At 38.8% G+C, this 18,371-nt stretch overlaps 1 protein-coding gene and 1 pseudogene across 4 annotated transcripts in view; both read right to left on the bottom strand.

The window, feature by feature from the left end:
- Positions 1–3,634: 3,634 nt before the first annotated feature.
- Positions 3,635–7,260, bottom strand: LOC118906471 (annotated as a pseudogene).
- The window catches only part of DARS2 (aspartyl-tRNA synthetase 2, mitochondrial), a 31,140-nt gene continuing 19,458 nt past the window's right edge, over positions 6,690–18,371 (bottom strand). For all 4 annotated transcript variants that reach the window (XM_036869630.1, XM_036869653.1, XM_036869638.1 and 1 more), the window contains 5 exons: positions 14,947–15,099; positions 12,346–12,564; positions 12,032–12,142; positions 9,405–9,480; positions 6,690–8,113 (listed from right to left, as the gene is read on the bottom strand). In XM_036869630.1, the coding sequence (XP_036725525.1) occupies positions 7,899–8,113; positions 9,405–9,480; positions 12,032–12,142; positions 12,346–12,564; positions 14,947–15,099 (774 nt within the window). In that variant the 3' untranslated portion in view covers positions 6,690–7,898. The remainder of the gene's footprint in view (positions 8,114–9,404; positions 9,481–12,031; positions 12,143–12,345; positions 12,565–14,946; positions 15,100–18,371) is intronic.

The raw sequence follows: 18,371 nt of genomic DNA, 5'->3' as shown, positions 1-18,371 counted from the left end.
GCCTATTTTATTTATTGGCCATGCTGCACAGCATGTAGGATCTTAGTTCCCCCACCAGGGATTGAACCTGTGCCCCCTGCAGTGGAAGCGCAGAGCCCTACCTAACCACTGGACCACCAGGGAATTCTCCAACTTTGAATTTTAATAAATTTTTATGAACCATCTGAAGTGTGCTCATTTCAATTTAATGAGATGAATGAAGGGAAATAGGACATTTTTGTAATTGAGACCTGATGGCATATTTTTTGCAGAAATTTTCTGTGATTTAATGTGAAGTGCCTGGGTCAATTTGTCACAGTTGAAAACCAACCATTGGAGTTGTAGTCTGAGGCTGGAAAAGCAAAAGATGAGCTTGAACCACCTTTGTGCTGTGCAAGAAAGTTCCGTAGGAATGAAAATGTTGAAAGAACACAGGAACTTAAATGATCCTTAATTTCCAAAATGGGCAATTAAATCATTGAAATACATTGTTTATGTTGAAAATTGCAGAGAAAAGCAGAAGCTCTTAATGTTAAGTAGTGGTAGGGGTGCAGAAATTGGGGAAAATCTCCATTTGCTGTAGTAAGCACCAGGGTGATGGGGTCTGGCAAGTGTTGATGCGGAAATTGGTGTAGGAATTGGTTTCAGTGCTATCTAGAAGATGCATATTGAAAAAAACGTAGAACAGTGAGATCTTTAAGAATGAGATGAGTAATACTGTGGTTATAACGTCCTTAAGAAAATGGGTACTGGTTTTGCACATTTCTGGGGTGGGGAATGTGGTTTGTTCAAGTTAATGAGAAAATTAGTGAACCAGTGAGTTGCTGGTTAATTCCTAAATACCAAGGAAACCATTAGCTCTGGGAACATTAAAAAGTAAATACCTGCCAATCAAAGTTCAGCTTTCTAATTTGGCATTTGAGGTGTGTAGGAACATTAAATTGGGGTTTTAAGTCTTGGTTGCATGCCAAAACGTTTACTTAAACTCCCACTGACTGAAATACTATTCTTTTTTTTTTTTTTAAACTTTGGGTTTATTTATTTTTTATTTATGGCTGTGTTGGGTCTTCGTTTCTGTGCGAGGGCTTTCTCTAGTTGCGGCAAGTGGGGGCTACTCTTCATCGTGGTGCATGGGCCTCTCTTGTTGCGGAGCACAGGCTCCAGACGCGCAGGCTCAGTAATTGTGGCTCACGGGCCTAGTTACTCCGCGGCATGTGGGATCTTCCCAGACCAGGGCTCGAACCCGTGTCCCCTGCATTGGCAGGCAGATTCCCAACCACTGCACCACCAGGGAAGCCCTGAAATACTATTCTAAAAACCAGTTTATGTAAAAGCAAGTTGACAGATTTTTTTTTTTTTTTTTTTTTGCTGTGCTGTGAAACTTGTGGGATTTCTGTTCCCGAGATTGAATCCGGGCCACAGCAGTGAATGCACCTAATCCTAACCACCAGACCACCAGGAAACTCCCTGCAAGTTGACAAATATTAAAGTGTTAGTTACCCCTTGGTGTCTGGGGGGTTGGTTCCAGGACCCCCTGTGGATACCAAAATCCATGGATGCTCAGGTCTCTTAGAGGTATAGTACTATAGTGGGCCCCACATGGATTTTGAAACTTGCATTTTGAACATAATATCCAATGTTAAATACTGATCTCCCATGCCTGGTTGGATTATTTCATACTTTAGAAAACTTCTGTCAACATTCACTGTATGTGCTATTACTCCTCATCAAAATCTTCATGAAATCTAAAAGACAAAAGAGTAGCTATTTCTTGAATATTCTAAAACATGACAGTTTGGATTAGCCTTCAGATTTTCAGGGCATAAAAGATATATAAAAAGTATCCTTGTTTTAAAACAAGGGTAAGGTAGTATAACAAAAATACCTTCAACTTTAAGATACTGGGAAAAAACCCTAAGCAAACAGGGTATGTTGGGCCAAGTTACTTAGTAAAAATACAGCATGTTGATCAGTTTTAAATCAAATCAAAAGTATTAAAATTTTAAGCATTCACATAGTGTAAAGATAAAACATAGACAAAAAAACCCTCAAACTATTTCAACTTATAAGCAATAAGATTTCAAATTAAATTATCTTCATTGTTTGGAAAATACGCTTTTATCTCAAATTCACTTTAAATGCTTGACATATAATTAAATACCCAGGAAGACTCCTGCTAAATTTGGTAATATATGGTGATACTTCTCTGGGATGACATTTCACACAATGGTTTTCAATTAATGCTGGAAAAAAAAAATCACTTGATAACTTTCATCACCACTGGCTGATTAGTGGATTTACACTTAATAGGCACACCTTGGAAATAATTGTAAGTTCAGTTCCAGACCACCACAATAAAGCCAATATCACCATAAAGCAAGTCACAGGATTGCTTTCCTAGTACATGTAAAAGTTATGTGTACACTATAGTCTATTAAGTGTGCAATAGCATTATGTCTTTAAAAAAGATGTACATTAAAAAAATAGAAGTATAGTAGATTTTAATATTGTGTTAAACATACTTTAAAAATATTTGACTGCTGGGAATTCCCTGGCAGTCCAGTGGTTAGGACTTGACTTGACACTTTCACTGCCGTGGCCCCGGTTCAATCCCTGATCGGGAAACTAAGATCCCGTGAGCCACGAGGTGCAGCCAAAATAAAACAAAACAAAACTTGACTGCTAAAAGATGCTAACCATCTGAGCCTTCAGTGAGTCATAGTAACATCAAAGATCACTGATCACAGATCACCATGACAAATATAAAAATGAAAAAGCTTTAAATATTGCAAGAATTACCAAAATGTGACACTGAGACATGAAGTGAGCAAATGCTGTTGGAAAAATGGAGTGGATAGACTTGCTAGACTCAGGGTTGCCATAAAACCTTCAATTCATGAAAAAAACAAAAAATGCATTATCTGTAAAGCACAATAAAAAAAAAAAGCTAAGTGCAATAAAAGAAGGTGTGCCTGTACTCAGTAACTTATATGGCATAAGGTCCAACAAAGGGAAGAATGTGATAATTGCTCAATGTGTAATTCTGCCTATTTGTACTACTAAGCTAAGACTTTGATAGATAATCCACTCATTCGGATTACGTTTCTATGTATGTGATTTGATCAACCAAAAAATTAGGTACAAAATGTCAAGCTTTTTCCTTTTTTTCTTTAAAGGGCAGCGCAATGGTTTGGGATTGGTTAGTACAATACAGAGAATACAGAGGATACTTATAAAATGTCTCTAACACCAATGCCAGTACTCATCTCATAAGTAAGGATATTATTAATTTTTGTGTTACTCACTTTTCTTTAGAACAAAGTCATTAACTTGAACTTGCTGTATACACACAATACATATACAACCTTATGCAAAATACTTTTCATAAGTAACATTACATTTTAAAATATTTGGAAACCAAATATCTGTGATCTGCATTATGACTTAGTGGGAAAAGAAGACAACATTGAACTAGGGAGGATTATACTGATAATAAGACTCAAAAGTGTCTTCCTCTCCCTTTGTACTTAACACAGCCTATACAATGACCTGAGAGATTCACTGTGAGAAAAATGTCCATCATAGCTTTAAAACCTTGCTTCGGAAGGAACTAATGAGAAAGCAAATTGGAAGGTGAGACTTCATCTTTGTTTTCAAAGAAGTGGTCTTAATTTTTCTTCTTATAGGAAAAGTTTAAATCGGTTCATTGTAAATATAACTAAACTATTAATTTTTGCAGTTTTCAATTATACAAAAGCTACGAGAAGAGGGCAGTAGAGATCATCTAATCTTAAATCATGATGTCATCCATTCAAGTCCTTGGCATAATCCCTGGTCAGTAAGAGCACAGAATACCTGTATATGCCACAAATGATCTTTAATATATATCAGAAATTACTTTCAAAAACTGGGAGATTTCTACTATAGCCATGCATTCTTTAACATCTTGTTCATTAGCAAAAATCAGCAATGCAGCTTTCCTTAGGTCTTCATGGGCTAACATTTTATAGAGTTCCTCAGTTACAGCAATCCTTTCTCTGTCTGTACCGTCCACAACAGTTATTACAAACTCTGTTAGTGTAATAAGTGTTCCAGGAAGAACGAAGAGACTCTTGGCCACCAGTATCCCACATTATGAAATGTGTATTAATCACTATTTCTTCTACATTGCTTCCTATTGTAAGGGATGCATGTACAACTTCATTCACAGACAACTGGTAAAGGATGGTAGTTCTCTCTGCATTACGCAGTCCAACAATGATAAGTATGTGCTCCTGGTGGTTGAACAGTCTCCCTATCCTGGTGAAGAGAATACACGTTCTTAGGCAGCAGGCCCCCTCCAGCCACCAGGGCCACCTGGCCTCTCCCACTCAGGCAGAAAGGGAGGCAGAGATGTGCCAGAGCCTCAGCCTCTTGCTTCGAACTGGAGAGAGACCAAAGCCCGGGCCACAGATATTGGCAGATATTTTCTCAAAAATAAGTTTGGGGAAAAATCTGATGGTATTTGTTGCCAAAGATAAAATTCAAGCTTTCAAATGAAAATTACAATTTTGGAAAGCTTGTATCTGTCACTGGGCACTTACACCTTCTCCATACTTAAAGACTTATGATGAGATCAGTCATGATGTTAATCAATGTGATTTTTTAGATATCGTTTAATGAAATCTGTCAACACCTGGACGATCTGCATAATTCAGTGATTCAATATTTTTCAAATGATCAATGTGCAGTGTTAGAAAACCATGCATAAAAGTTGTATTCAAAATATAAGACAGACCAATGGATTTTAGAAAAATTTACCAATATGATTTCAGATTACACATTGCAACTAACCTTTAGGGAACTTGTCAAGTTGTGGTGTAGTATCAAAGAAGAATATCCATAATTTTCAGAGAAGGCTATTAAAATACTCCTCGCTCTTCTAACTTCATATTTATGTGAGACCAAATTTTCTTCAGCTATTTCAACCAAAACAACATATCACAACAGATGGAATGCAGAATCAGATATGAGAATCCAGTATCTTTTGTTAAACCAGAAATCAAAAAGATCTGCAGAAACAATGTCACTCTTCTCACTAATTTTTGTTTGGGAAAAGAATTAATTTAAAAATAAAAATGTACTATTTTTGCTAGCATGTAATGGGTTAAATCTTAATCTTAAATCTTAATTACTGCTACAATAAAAGAGCTATATACAACTCTTTGGGATCCTCAATAATTTTTAGAGTGTAAGTAGTCCTGAGACCAAAATGTTTGAGAACTGCTATTCTAGGTAAAGATACAGGAGCCTAAAGAGGTTAAATGACTGGACCAAGGTTGCATAACTAGAGAGTGTTAAAGCCAGGAATTAAATCCAGTTATGTCCAAATCAAGTTCTTTCTACTAAGTCCACTGTCTTAAACACAGAAGACTGACTTAGAAGTGCATTTAATGTATGCCTTACATATGAAATTATTATACAGATATCCCATCTAATATTTTTATTGTGTACTGGTTATTTCTCATGTCATGAAATAACTCGCTTTCCATGAAACAAGAAGAAAGTATCCTTAAGGCAGCATCTCTAGGATGAGTTAGGCTTAACAAAAAATCAGCAGCAAGGAATGTGATCAGTGTCACAGTTCTGGTTCTTCAGAGAGGGGAACTCTGGGAAAAGACAGTGCAGCTGTATAGATGCATTGTTTTATTCCGCCAAAGCCCATGAGCATAAAATGACATAAAAGCCAAAGCCCACAAGCATAAAACGTCACACTCATCATCTAACACATCTCTTCCCAACAAGGAGAAACTGCTCATAAGACAAAGCTCTCTTGAAGCCAATAATAACTATCGATATTGTAGCTGGCAGTTGCTTACCTTGTTTTTAAAACTTGCAACATAGAATAAATCTAAATTCCCTAGGAGGCTGGGGAGATTGGACCTGGAACCAAAACCTGGCTTACAGTTTACAATTAGTTTGTGTGTTCCAAAACCCTGGTTGTGCTGTTTCCAACTTTATCAGTAACTAGGTTCTTTATTTTTGAGAAAATATTTAATTAATGGATATTCCCTGGCAGTCCAGTGGTTAGGACTCCATGCTTTTACTTCTGAGGGCCTGGGTTCAATCCCTGGTCTAAGATCCCGCAAGCTGCGTGGTGTGGCCAAAAAAAAAAAAAAAAAAAAATAGTGACATTTCCCTGGATTTCAGAATAAGCTTTTTTCCTGACAGGCAGGACTGAAGAAAAGCTGAGTGATGCCCAAAGTGACTAGGTCTCTGTGATGCCAACACGAGATTGTATGACATCTGGGGACTTGGGGCCTTTGGTGTCTGTAGCCTAGAAAATATTCTCTGGATTTTGGGTATCTTTTGTAACTCTCATTTACAGGATAGAAAGACAATATTTTGGTCAGAATTAGGTTCTAAACAGTGAATAGTAAATTTATTATATTTAGAAACTAGGTAATGCAGATGTGGGGTAAATGAATGTAAAGTTGCATTTTCTTACCTAATAAAGGGCATCTCTAGAAATTCCCTCCACTGAGAAAGGGTAGGCAGAGTTGGACTCCTTTCTCACCATAAGAACTCTGCCAGCAAGAATTTTCTGGCTCCAGAGTACATCCACAAATGGGGAGAGACTGGGTTAAAGGACAAACTTTAGGGAAAAGCTCCACCTAATGGCATCAGTGAAGGTCACACTCTTCACAGCCTACTGAGCATCACAAATTAGACCTGGAAGCAAAGCTGATTTTATTTTCAAACAGAAAGATTATAGTATCGAACTGCTTACAGCACTGAGAAAAATAGGCTGGAATATAAGACTGATATTTGGTGTTTATAAATTGTAAATCAAAAGAATGTCAAGGCAAAAGTGAAGATAAAGTAGAAAAGAACAATGTCATTAATCAAGGCCTTATTCCCATTTTATAATTACTAATTAATTATAAGCCTTTATGTGTGTCAACAGAACGTATAAGAAAATCACAGTGAGTTTCAGTGTTCACTTTTCTACATTTGAGGTTGGTTTAAGGTCAATTAATATTTTCAATTACTTATAATTGAGGGAAAGTGTTATTCAGAGATTAATGATTATTTTAAAAAATAGAAATGTAAGCAGAATACTGATTAATGAAATTACTGTTTTCCTTTTACCACAGATGTCAGTTTTGTTTAACCTTAAACTATAAAATACATAGATATATCTGTATACTGTTTACAGATGGATAATATCATTATCTTACATTTAAGTAATGCTGTAAAGTTTTTCAAAGCGTTCTCACTCACACTATCTTCCACATACATTACCTCCTAGGATTCTGGCATGAAGAGGCCAGTGAGGGAGCCAGGGCAAGTGCGGTTTACATTTCACACGTGCAGGAAGGGACGCTAAGAGAGGTTTATACAACTTGCAAGGTAAAGCACTGATTAAGAGTTTGTGACTTTTATGTCAGTGATTTTTTACTTTATATCATGTTGCTTCTCACTATATTACGTTGATAGCTGAAATGTCATTATCCAGCTTACTTTATAGGATTCTCTTGGTGAGGCTGGTTGAACTGACCCCTCCATCAACGGACCCGTCTAAAGGGGCAAGAATCTTCCCACATTTCACATATGGTTTGATTACCTCTGTCCTAAGAGAACAATCTACTATCTGGGTATGAAACACATGATTAGAAAACACTATGCCATTATGTTACTCTGTCAAAGAGCCATGTTTCACACCTCTCCAAGTAAAAAGAAACTTCAAAAAAGTCCCAAATAAAATAATCCTAATAATGCATGCTCTCGTTAAAATTGGATACCTTTTATCTGTTTCTTCATTGAGGTGAAGAATGTGGCCTGGATTCCTTCCATTTAAAAGCTTGAAGTCAGATCTGTGGCTGAACTCCAGATCTGATTTTAGCCTTGGGGAAGCAAAGAGGACAAAACTCAAAAGCTCAACTTTCTGGATGGCATGGATGATTCAATGAGCTCTTTTCTGTTTTTGAGTCTGTTGGCCAGGAGACCTGGATATGATAGGGCTTCAGTTCCTCAGGCGGGATAGAATCTGGGGCATTGCTCATAAGGTCGTGGCCCTGGAAAGATTTGGGGAAGGCTATGACATCTCTGATGCTTGGCGCTCCAGTGACAAGGCACATCAGTCTGTCTAACCCTGTAAAATACAAAGTTAATAGATGAGAATGTAACCTAAGGTTGGGGGTGACTTAATTTTTCTATAAAGGTTGTAGAAAACTTTTAAGTAAGAACCTTTAATAAGTTGCAGCTAAGCATAGTTCCCTGCCTTTTTAGAGAACTTTTGTTTGTTTGAGAGGTTTTTTTTTATCTCATTCCAGAAAAGTGCTCAGGACTAATATTCACACGCTACTGGGATTAATAGTCACAGCAATTAATGAGTCCTGAGCAAGGGCTTACTGAAGGTTGAACAAAATTAGGTGCTGTGCAGGGGACTCCAAAAACACAGAAGGAAGTCCCTACTGTTGAGAGCGTACAATCTAGGTAAGCTACCTAGAACTTCTCACACTCTTCCTTGTTTGATAAAACAAGCAGTGTGAGCAACCAAGGCCATCAGAAAGGCACTGGCTCTCATTAGTTATCTACTTCATACATAGTAGTGTATATATGTCAATCCCAGTCTCCCAATTCATCCCGCCCTCCCCTTCCCCCCTTGGTATCCATACGTTTGTTCTCTACGTCTATGTCTCTATTTCTGCCTTGCAAATAAGTTCATCTGTATCATTTTTCTAGTTTCCACATATAAGAACCTACTGTACAGCACAGGGAACTCTACTCAATGCTCTGTGGTAATCTAAATAGAAAGGAAATCCAAAAAAGAGATATATGTATATACATAGCTGATTCACTTTGCTATATAGCAGAAACAAACACAACATTGTAAAGCAACTATACTCCAATAAAAGTTAATTAAAAAAAAAAAAAGGCACTGGCATATTCCTACTTTCGCACAAGCTGAATACTGTGGAGCAGTACTTTTCACACTCTTATGAATTTGTCTGTGAGCCTCCAGGGATTTGAGCAATATTGACTTAAGACTCTGTAGTTTCATTCTATTAAAAAATCTTTCAAATGCAAATTATCAGTTAAGTTTTATCTTTATAAATGGTTAAATATATTTTTAAAGTATATCATCAGGGAATTCCCTGGTGGTCCAGTGGTTAGGACTCAGTGTTTTCACTGCTGAGGGCCCGGGTTCAATCCCTGGTTGGGGAACTAAGATCCTACAAGCCACACGGTGCGGCCAAAAAAAAAAGTCATCAAAATGAAAAACACCAAATTAAATTCTTTAGAACCCTTGGGCTCACCCCCTACCCTCTTTACTCCTCCACTCCCCCTAACCCCACCCTCTTCCCCATAAGCTGAGCGTCCAAATTTGACACTTAGAGCTACAGAATGAAATTTAGCTTGTAAAAGGACAGATTGTTTACCTATGGCAATTCCTCCATGAGGGGGCGCCCCATAATCTAAAGCCTGGAGCAGATGGGAGAGCAATTTCACGTCTTCCTGAAATTCAAAAGATAATTCAATTTAAATACACACTGAGGGTCCACTAGGTGCCACACAATACAATTAGTTGCTAAAGGGAAAATAAAAGTTGAGTTAAAAAAGTACCTTAAGGGGGGCTTCCCCGGTGGCGCAGTGGTTGAGAATCTGCCTGCCAATGCAGGGGACACGGGTTCGAGCCCTGGTCTGGGAGGATCCCACATGCCGCAGAGCAACTAGGCCCGTGAGCCACAATTACTGAGCCTGCGCGTCTGGAGCCTGTGCTCCACAACAAGAGAGGCTGTGATAATGAGAGGCCCGCGCACCGCGATGAAGAGTGACCCCCGCTTGCCGCAACTAGAGAAAGCCCTTGCACAGAAACGAAGACCCAACACAGCCATTAAAAAAAAAAAAAAAAAAAAGGGTACCTTAAGAGGTTTACAGTTTAGCAAGAGAATATGACAAGTCACAGATACTACAACATGCAGGGAAATGCCTGGGGCTCAGTAAATGCAGCTATTATTATGCTGGTAATGCAGACAGGGTAAGACCAATTAAGGACATGGAGATGTGGCCTCAGAAAGGTAGGATGAAAGAAGGAACCGGATCTGTCAGAGGGACCAAGAGGAGAGAACGTTATTAGAAGGGCAACAATGCAGATGCTGCCAGAAGGTAGGATGGCTTGTGGGCCAACAACAGACCGCTGGATTTGGTGACCGTGCAAGTTACTTTTGTGAGGCAATGCCTGTAGAAATGTTGAAAATGTGTCTGAAGTGGTTCCCTAACCAGTCTACAGATCACAATCAAGTGGCAAGCTTTTAAGGAACAAATGCCCAAGCCTCACATCTAGAGGTTTTTATTTAATTGGTCTGGTAAGGAGCAGTGAGTGTTTTTTTTTTGTTTTTAATGCTTTTCAGGTGATTCTGTTCTAATGTGCAGAAGGGCTGAGAAACACTGGTGGGTAGGGAAGAAGTGGAAGCAATGTATTCTCACTCACATTTTGAGAAGCTTGAAAGGAATGAAAAAAATAGGCTGGGAAACATTAGGGACTTTGGCTTAAGAGGAGAAAAGTTAAGGGAGTTTGCAATGTTTTTAAAGCTAAAGGGGGAGTTTGGTGTTGAGTTTTCCAATCCTATTCTTAGAAATAAAGTTCCTGGGACTTACCTGGTGGCGCAGTGATTAAGAATCCGCCTGCCAATGCAGGGGACACGGGTTTGAGCCCTGGTCCGGGAAGATCCCACATGCCGCGGAGCAACTAAGCCCGTGCGCCACAACTACTGAGCCTGCGCTCTAGAGCCTGCGAGTCACAAATACTGAGCCCGTGAGCCACAACTACTGAAGCCTGCGCGCCTAGAGTCGTGCTCCGCAACAAGAGAAGCCACCGCAATGAGAAGCCCACGCACAGCAACGAAGACCCAACGCAGCCAAAAATAAATAAATAAATTAAATAAATTTATATTAAAAAAAAAAGAAATAAAGTTCCTCTATCCCACCTCACCCCTGTTAGTTAATCCCACAAAATGATCTTTTAGGATCAGACTCTTGGACATTTGCCTTCCGAAAATCTATCCTAGCATCCTAAAGAGTCATCAACAAACTGCAGATTCTTAGGCTTGCATCTATAGAGACTCTTCTTTTCAAAATTCTGATTAACCCACTCTCTGTCATTAAAATCTACCCCCACCTCAAATACTAAGTGACATAAAATCCTTTCAAACCTTTCTCTCTTTCTCTAGCATTATCAACATTTTCAGTCATTTCAGACTGCATCCTTTTTTGAGCAGTGCAGTGGTTAGGAGTTTAGGAGCTTGGGTTCAAGAACCAACCTGCCTGGATTCGAATCCTGGCTCTGTTTGCTTCTGTGCTGTGTGACTTTGGGCAAATTAATTCATCTGCCTCAGTTTCTTATCTTTAAAATGAGTAGAATAAAGGTCTTAATTTAAAAAGTAACTGTGAGGGACTTCCCTGGTGGCACAGTGGTTAAGAATCCACCTGCCAATGCAGGGGACATGGGTTTGAGCCCTGGTCTGGGAAGATCCCACATGCCGCGGAGCAACTAAGCCCGTGTGCCACAACTACTGAGCCTGTGCTCTAGAGCTCGTGAACCACAACTACTGAGCCTGTGCTCTAGAGCCCACGAGCCACAACTACTGAGCCCACGTGCCACAACTACTGAAGCCCACGTGCCTAGAGCCCGTGCTCTGCAACAAGAGAAGCCACCGCAATGAGAAGTCCGTGCACCGCAGCGAAAAGGAGCCCCCGCTCACCACAACTAGAGAAAGCCCATGTGCAGCAACGAAGACCCAATGCAGCCAAAAATAAATTAAAAACAAACAAAAAAAGTAACTGTGAGGATTAAATGTATCCATGTGTATAAGGTACCTAGTGCCTGGCATATAGTAGTCACTAAAAAATACATATTATTATTTATTTTTCAAAGTCTAACACTAAAGGTAGAGAAATAAGCTTGATACTATTCTATATCTAGTGAATCCTCCATTCATAACAAATTTTAACAAAACAGACAAATATTACAGTTTTTTAAAAAGGCCAAGTTAGAAGATGATGTTACCTTTAGTACTGTTGCCAGGATGTAATGCTGTAGCTCTGCATCATGAATTCGGATAGAACCACCTCCTATCTCACTGCCGTTTAAAACCAAGTCATAGTGTTGGCTACGGACCTAGAAGATTCAAAGAGCCTTTATGTTAGAGAAAATCTCTGGTTTTCTGTTCTGTACGTTGAAGACCCTGTAGCTACTTAGAGACAATGGCTCAAACCCAGCAATTTCTTCTGGGGCTTCCAGAACTGGGTCAGACTATGAAACCTGAAGTTCTTTGCCTTGTTTCCATATTTCCTTTTAATTTGGAAGTATAGATATGTTACCTTTTGGGGCTCAGTGTAAAGGAGGTGGACGTCACTGGGGTGGGGAGCAGTAAATGGGTGATGGGCTGCCTCCAGCTCTTCGGGATTTTCCTCCTTGGGAAAGAAGAGGGGGAAATCCACAACCCAAAGGAAAGAGAACAGAGCTGGGTCACGAAGCACCACTCCTCTTGCTTCTAGAAGGTCAGCACACTCCAGTCGTAATTTTCCCAACAAAGAGCACTGCAAACAGAAGATACAAACGTTGAGCTAACTGCTGTGACAGAGTAGGCAGAAAATGACACAACATGGATTCTAAAGCCAGGCCTTTCTCTGAGAAAGGATTAGCCAATTTACAGATGAGGTGCTCTTAGCCTCTCAGGAGAGAAAAATCTGAGGATGATCTGACTGCGACATGGTTGAGAATCGTCAGACTCAGCCGACTTGGTGAGTATCTGCTAACACAGTGACTGAGAACACAGGTATCAGAGCTTGATTAACCTGGGTCTGTATCTCACTTTGGCTACTGACTAACTTCTCTGCACCTTTTTCCATAGTAAAATGGAGATAGAAATATCTACTCCAAAGACTGTTGTGAAGATCAAGTCAGATAAGCTCTGTAATACGAACCAGCTATTATGATTATTATTTCCTTACTGTTCCTGAAGGGTTGTGGTGAGGATCTGATGAGAGCCTGGAACACACTTAATGTTCAATAATGTTGGCTGTTATTAGACAGACAGTATGGATTAGAGGTTACATTAAGAATGTGACTTCTGAAAAAAAAAAAAAAAAAAAAAAGAATGTGACTTCTGGAACTGGACTTTGTGGGTTAGAAACCTGGCTCCTCTCCTCTACCTCCTCGCTGTGTGAGTGTCAACAAATTCTCAACCTCTGTGCCTCAGTTTTCTTATCTTTTAAGATGGTAACAGTATCAATACTTCTCTCAATAGGGTTGGCATGAGGATTAAGTTAGTTAATATACACCAAGTACTTGAAACAGTTGTGGGCAGACAGAGAGTGCTAACTGTGATAAGTGCTAACGATGACAGGCAGGGCATCCCTGAGAAAGGGCAGTTAGTCAGAACAGGAGACATGCCTGGAGACATGCACAGGGTGTCACTCTGTAGCCTATTCTATCTGACACTTAGGTATCCGCAAAGGGCACCTTCACTGTGACATATTCAGAATGCTAATGTTATTCCTCACAAATCTGCTTTTTAGCTTTCTCTCAAGGAAGTCCCAATAGGAATTAGAGTGATGCCTTTCTGGGAAGAGAACAGGAGCAGTTTTAGTTCATGCCAGGGTAAAGTTTAATGGCCAAATGAATTTGCAGCAGGATTTTTAATACAAAATCCCAAATTCTTTTTTAAGAAATGCATTGACAATAAAATTTGTAATTAACTGGTGCATCCCCCAGCAAATTTAACAGTACTGGCTCATGGCTGGTATTAAAAACTAATGTTGATAAATGAATTAATTAAAAAAAAAAAAGACTGTAGGGAATTCCCTGGCAGTCCAGTGGTTAGGACTCCATGCTTCACTTATGAGGGCCCAGGTTCGATCCCTGGTTGGGGAACTAAAATCCCACAAGCTGCGTGGCATGGCCAAAAAAAAAAAAAAAGAGGGCTGTAATATCAAGAAAAGTTGTAATTATGTAGCTTTCCTCACTCTACTATTGCAGGGAAAGGTACGGACAGTGGATTATATTTAGCTTTGTAGCTGAACTCTGAAACTTTTCCTTTGGAAGATATAATGATAAATAAGCACAGTGCAAATATAAATTAGAAGAATGAACTTGATAAAGTACTAATCAGACACTATAAGGATATCATACTATAGTGTAAGGATGAATTTTTATTTATTTATTTATTTTTGGCTGCGCCCCATGGCTTGCGGGATCTTAGTTCCCCAACCAGGGACTGAACCCGGGCCCCGGCAGTGAACGTGCCGAGTCCTAACCACTGGACTGCCAGGGAATTCCCAAGGATGAATTTTTATCATGTTTGATCTTTACAGTATATTTTCAATATTCATGTTTGAGTTTTATACCACACTTTGTATATTTTATAATGATCTCTAAAGTTAAAATCCATTGTTCCATACGTCTCCTGAAGAATGGTGATTTAGCCAGTGCATGGCAGCCTGCACCACCTCCCAGCTGCTGCTCCTGAGGAAAAAGGGTACTGCCTCAACCAAGTAGAGCCAGGGGTGTCTGCCAGCCCAGCAGCCCTCCAGCAGTCTGATCTGTCCCTCCACATTTTCAGGAATGCATTATGTACAAAAGTTTGGGACAACCAACTTTTCTTAATCTGTAAAACTTCAAAACTGAAAATATTTTTTCACAGTTGTACAATGAATACCAATAGCTCTCTACCTAAGTGGCTTTCCTAGAGCCAGACCTAATCGCTGTGAGCAATGCCAATGTAGGCTGTTAGCTGATGAAAAAAACTCTAGTTTTTATACAGTGCATTTTATTACAGTGCCAAAAGACATAAAAACTCATGCAGAGCAGCTCCAATTTATGAAATTAACAGTCAATTTCAAATATGTACTATACACACAGGAGAAGAGAGGCATCATTCAGCATCAACAGCACAGATGCCAGGAGGTAATGTTGCTTACTGCTTTCTTATGCTCTCCGGCAGTTAGCAGGACCACATCCTCCTCTTGGGTCTCCAACAGTCTGATTAGTCCCAAGCCTTGCTCCTCCATTATGAACTTAGCAACTGGAGAATTCCAGTTGTTATTGGTTTTCAAGAATATAGGTAAGACTTCCTGTGACAAAGAAAAAGACTTATACATTTTTCAAAAAGCGGGGTTGATTTATTTTTCCTGGAGTACAAAGATTTCTTGTTTCCAAAAGAAAATGAACCTACATGCGATTATCTCTATTCCCTCCCTGAAGCCCTTCAAAATGATACTAAAGGAATCTAAAAATTAATCTCACCAAAATGAAAAAAAAAAAAAAAAAAGGAATGAAGGGTGGGAAGGGATATAAGAGCGAAGAGATTTCTGAAAATTTTTGGCAGGTTGCAGGCGAGTGGAATAGGAATGACTAAAGAAGCAAGATGCAGGAAGCTCTGGCCTAGAGAACAATGGAGCAGCTTCAGCACAGGAAGGAACTGATCTTACCCTGCCAAATCCTAGAGGTGCAGGGCTCTTAAGAAGAGCCCTGGGGTGATAGCCAACTGTGTTGTTGCTCACCCAAAACTAAACCTAACCATTTACAAAACCTAACCATTTACAAAACCTAACCATTTCTAAACCTAACCATTTACAAAAGCCCCTTTAAACAGCTTTTTAAATGGCTCATATTCTTAAATGTGTACAATTAACAATCACATCACTACACATTGAAGAAGCTACAGCATTAAAAAAAAAGAAAAAAAAGACCCAGATAAACAGAAAAAAAATGACCCTAGAGGAAAGAGGTAATTTAGGGACCAAAAAACTTGAATCCTCAAAGATATTAAAAAAGGTATTTTATCAATAAGACTGGAATAAAATGTAATGAAAATAAGCAAGAAAGAGCTAGTGGGAAATAAAAATATGATTGCTTAAAAAAAAAAATTCAACAGAAGAGTTGAAGAAATCTCCCAGAAGGAATAAAAAAGACAGATTTTCCACAGATGAAAGACATGAGCCTTCATATTCAAAGGGCCCTTCAAGTGTGCAACACACTGAATGAAAAATGACTCAAAGTTATACAGACTGTGAAATTTCAGAGCATCAGGAATCAGGAGGCTGAAAGCTTTCAAAGGGAAAAAAAAATTAGGTTTACTATAAAAGAATAAATTCATACAAACATCAGACTTCTTATCAGTAACAGTAGGTATAAAAAAAATAAAGCAATGCCTCCAATGAGCTAAGGCTCATTGTCACATGCAGCTATTTAAATTTAAAGTAAAATGAAATAAAATAAAAAATTCAGTTCCTCAGGTATATATTTGCCACATATCAAGCATTCAATAGCCACACTGGCTGGTGGCTACCATAGTGGACAATGCAGATATGAAACAGTTCCATCATTGCAGAAAGTCTACTGGACAGCACTGTTCTAAAGGGATATGACTACCAATTCAGAATTTTATACCAAGCCAAATTATTAATCAAATGTGAGGTTTTGAACACAAAGACATTTTTAGACATATAAGGATTCAGAAAGTTTCTCTTTCACATGCTGTCTTAGGAAGTTACTTGAGGATATAATCCAGCACTAGTAAGAAAGAGGAAGATCTGGGATCCAGGAAAAGAGCAACTTCAACTCAGAAGAGGAATGAAGAAAATGTCCAGAAAGACAGCTGTGAAGAGGTACAGAGTAATTAGGTAAGGCCTGTGTATGTGAGCCTTACCTCTCATTGCAGGAGGTACGATGCAAGGTTTTTTTTTTTTTTTAGAAATTTCATGTAATGTCTGAAACATTTATATTAACATATTTCCATACATATTTCCATACAAATACAAATATAAGATTTTTAGAAATTTCATGTAATGTCTGAAACATTTATATTAACATATTTCCATACAAATAACCCAATGAAAGTTTAGTATTAGTTGTTTTGTTTGTTTTTTTATACTGCAGGTTCTTATTAGGCATCAGTTTTATACACATCAGTGTATACATGTCAATCCCAATTGCCCAATTCAGCACACCACCATCCCCACCTCACCGCAGTTCTCCCCCCTTGGTGTCCATATGACCATTCTCTACATTTGTGTCTCAACTTCTGCCCTGCAAACTGGCTCACCTGTACCATTTTTCTAGGTTCCGCATACATGCATTAATATACGATATTTGTTTTTCTCTTTCTGACTTACTTCACTCTGTATGACAGTCTCTAGATCCATCCATGTCTCAACAAATGACTCAATTTCGTTCCTTTTTATGGCTGAGTAATATTCCATTGTATATATGTACCACAACTTCTTTATCCATTCGTCTGTCGATGGGCATTTAGGTTGCTTCCATGACCTGGCTATTGTAAATAGTGCTGCAATGAACATTCGGGTGCATGTGTCTTTTTGAATTACGGTTTTCTCTGGGTATATGCCCAGTAGTGGGATTGCTGGGTCATATGGTAATTCTATTTTTAGTTTTTTAAGGAACCTCCATACTGTTCTCCATAGTGGCTGTATCAATTTACATTCCCACCAACAGTGCAAGAGGGTTCCCTTTTCTCCACACCCTCTCCAGCATTTGTTGTTTGTAGATTTTCTGATGATGCCCATTCTAACAGGAGTGAGGTGATACCTCATTGTAGTTTTGATTTGCATTTCTCTAATAATTAGTGATGTTGAGCATCTTTTCATGTGCTTCGTGGCCATCTGTATGTCTTCTTTGGAGAAATGTCTATTTAGGTCTTCTGCCCATTTTTGGGTTGGGGTGTTTGTTTCTTTGATATTGAGCTGAATGAGCTGTTTATATATTTTGGAGATTAATCCTTTGTCCGTTGATTCATTTGCAAATATTTTCTCCCATTCTGAGGGTTGTCTTTTCGTCTTGTTTATGGTTTCCTTTGCTGTGCGAAAGCTTTGAAGTTTCATTAGGTCCCATTTGTTTATTTTTGTTTTTATTTCCATTACTCTAGGAGGTGGATCAAAAAAGATCTTGCTGTGATTTATGTCAAAGAGTGTTCTTCCTATGTTTTCCTCTAAGAGTTTTATAGTGTCCAGTCTTATATTTAGGTCTCTAATCCATTTTGAGTTTATTTTTGTGTATGGTGTTAGGGAGTATTCTAATTTCATTCTTTTACATGTAGCTGTCCAGTTTTCCCAGCACCACTTATTGAAGAGACTGTCTTTTCTCCATTGTATATCTTTGCCTCCTTTGTCATAGATTAGTTGACCATAGGTGCGTGGGTTAATCTCTGGGCTTTCTATCTTGTTCCATTGATCTATGTTTCTGTTTTTGTGCCAGTACCATACTGTCTTGATTACTGTAGCTTTGTAGTATAGTCTGAAGTCAGGGAGTCTGATTCCTCCAGCTCCATTTTTTTCCCTCAAGACTGCTTTGGCTATTCGGGGTCTTTTGTGTCTCCATACAAATT

This window comes from Balaenoptera musculus, chromosome 1 (assembly GCF_009873245.2).
Source record: "Balaenoptera musculus isolate JJ_BM4_2016_0621 chromosome 1, mBalMus1.pri.v3, whole genome shotgun sequence".
Taxonomy (NCBI): Eukaryota; Metazoa; Chordata; class Mammalia; order Artiodactyla; family Balaenopteridae; genus Balaenoptera; species Balaenoptera musculus.
Note: the sequence above shows the minus strand (reverse complement) of the source record. Positions and strands in the feature narration are given on the sequence as shown.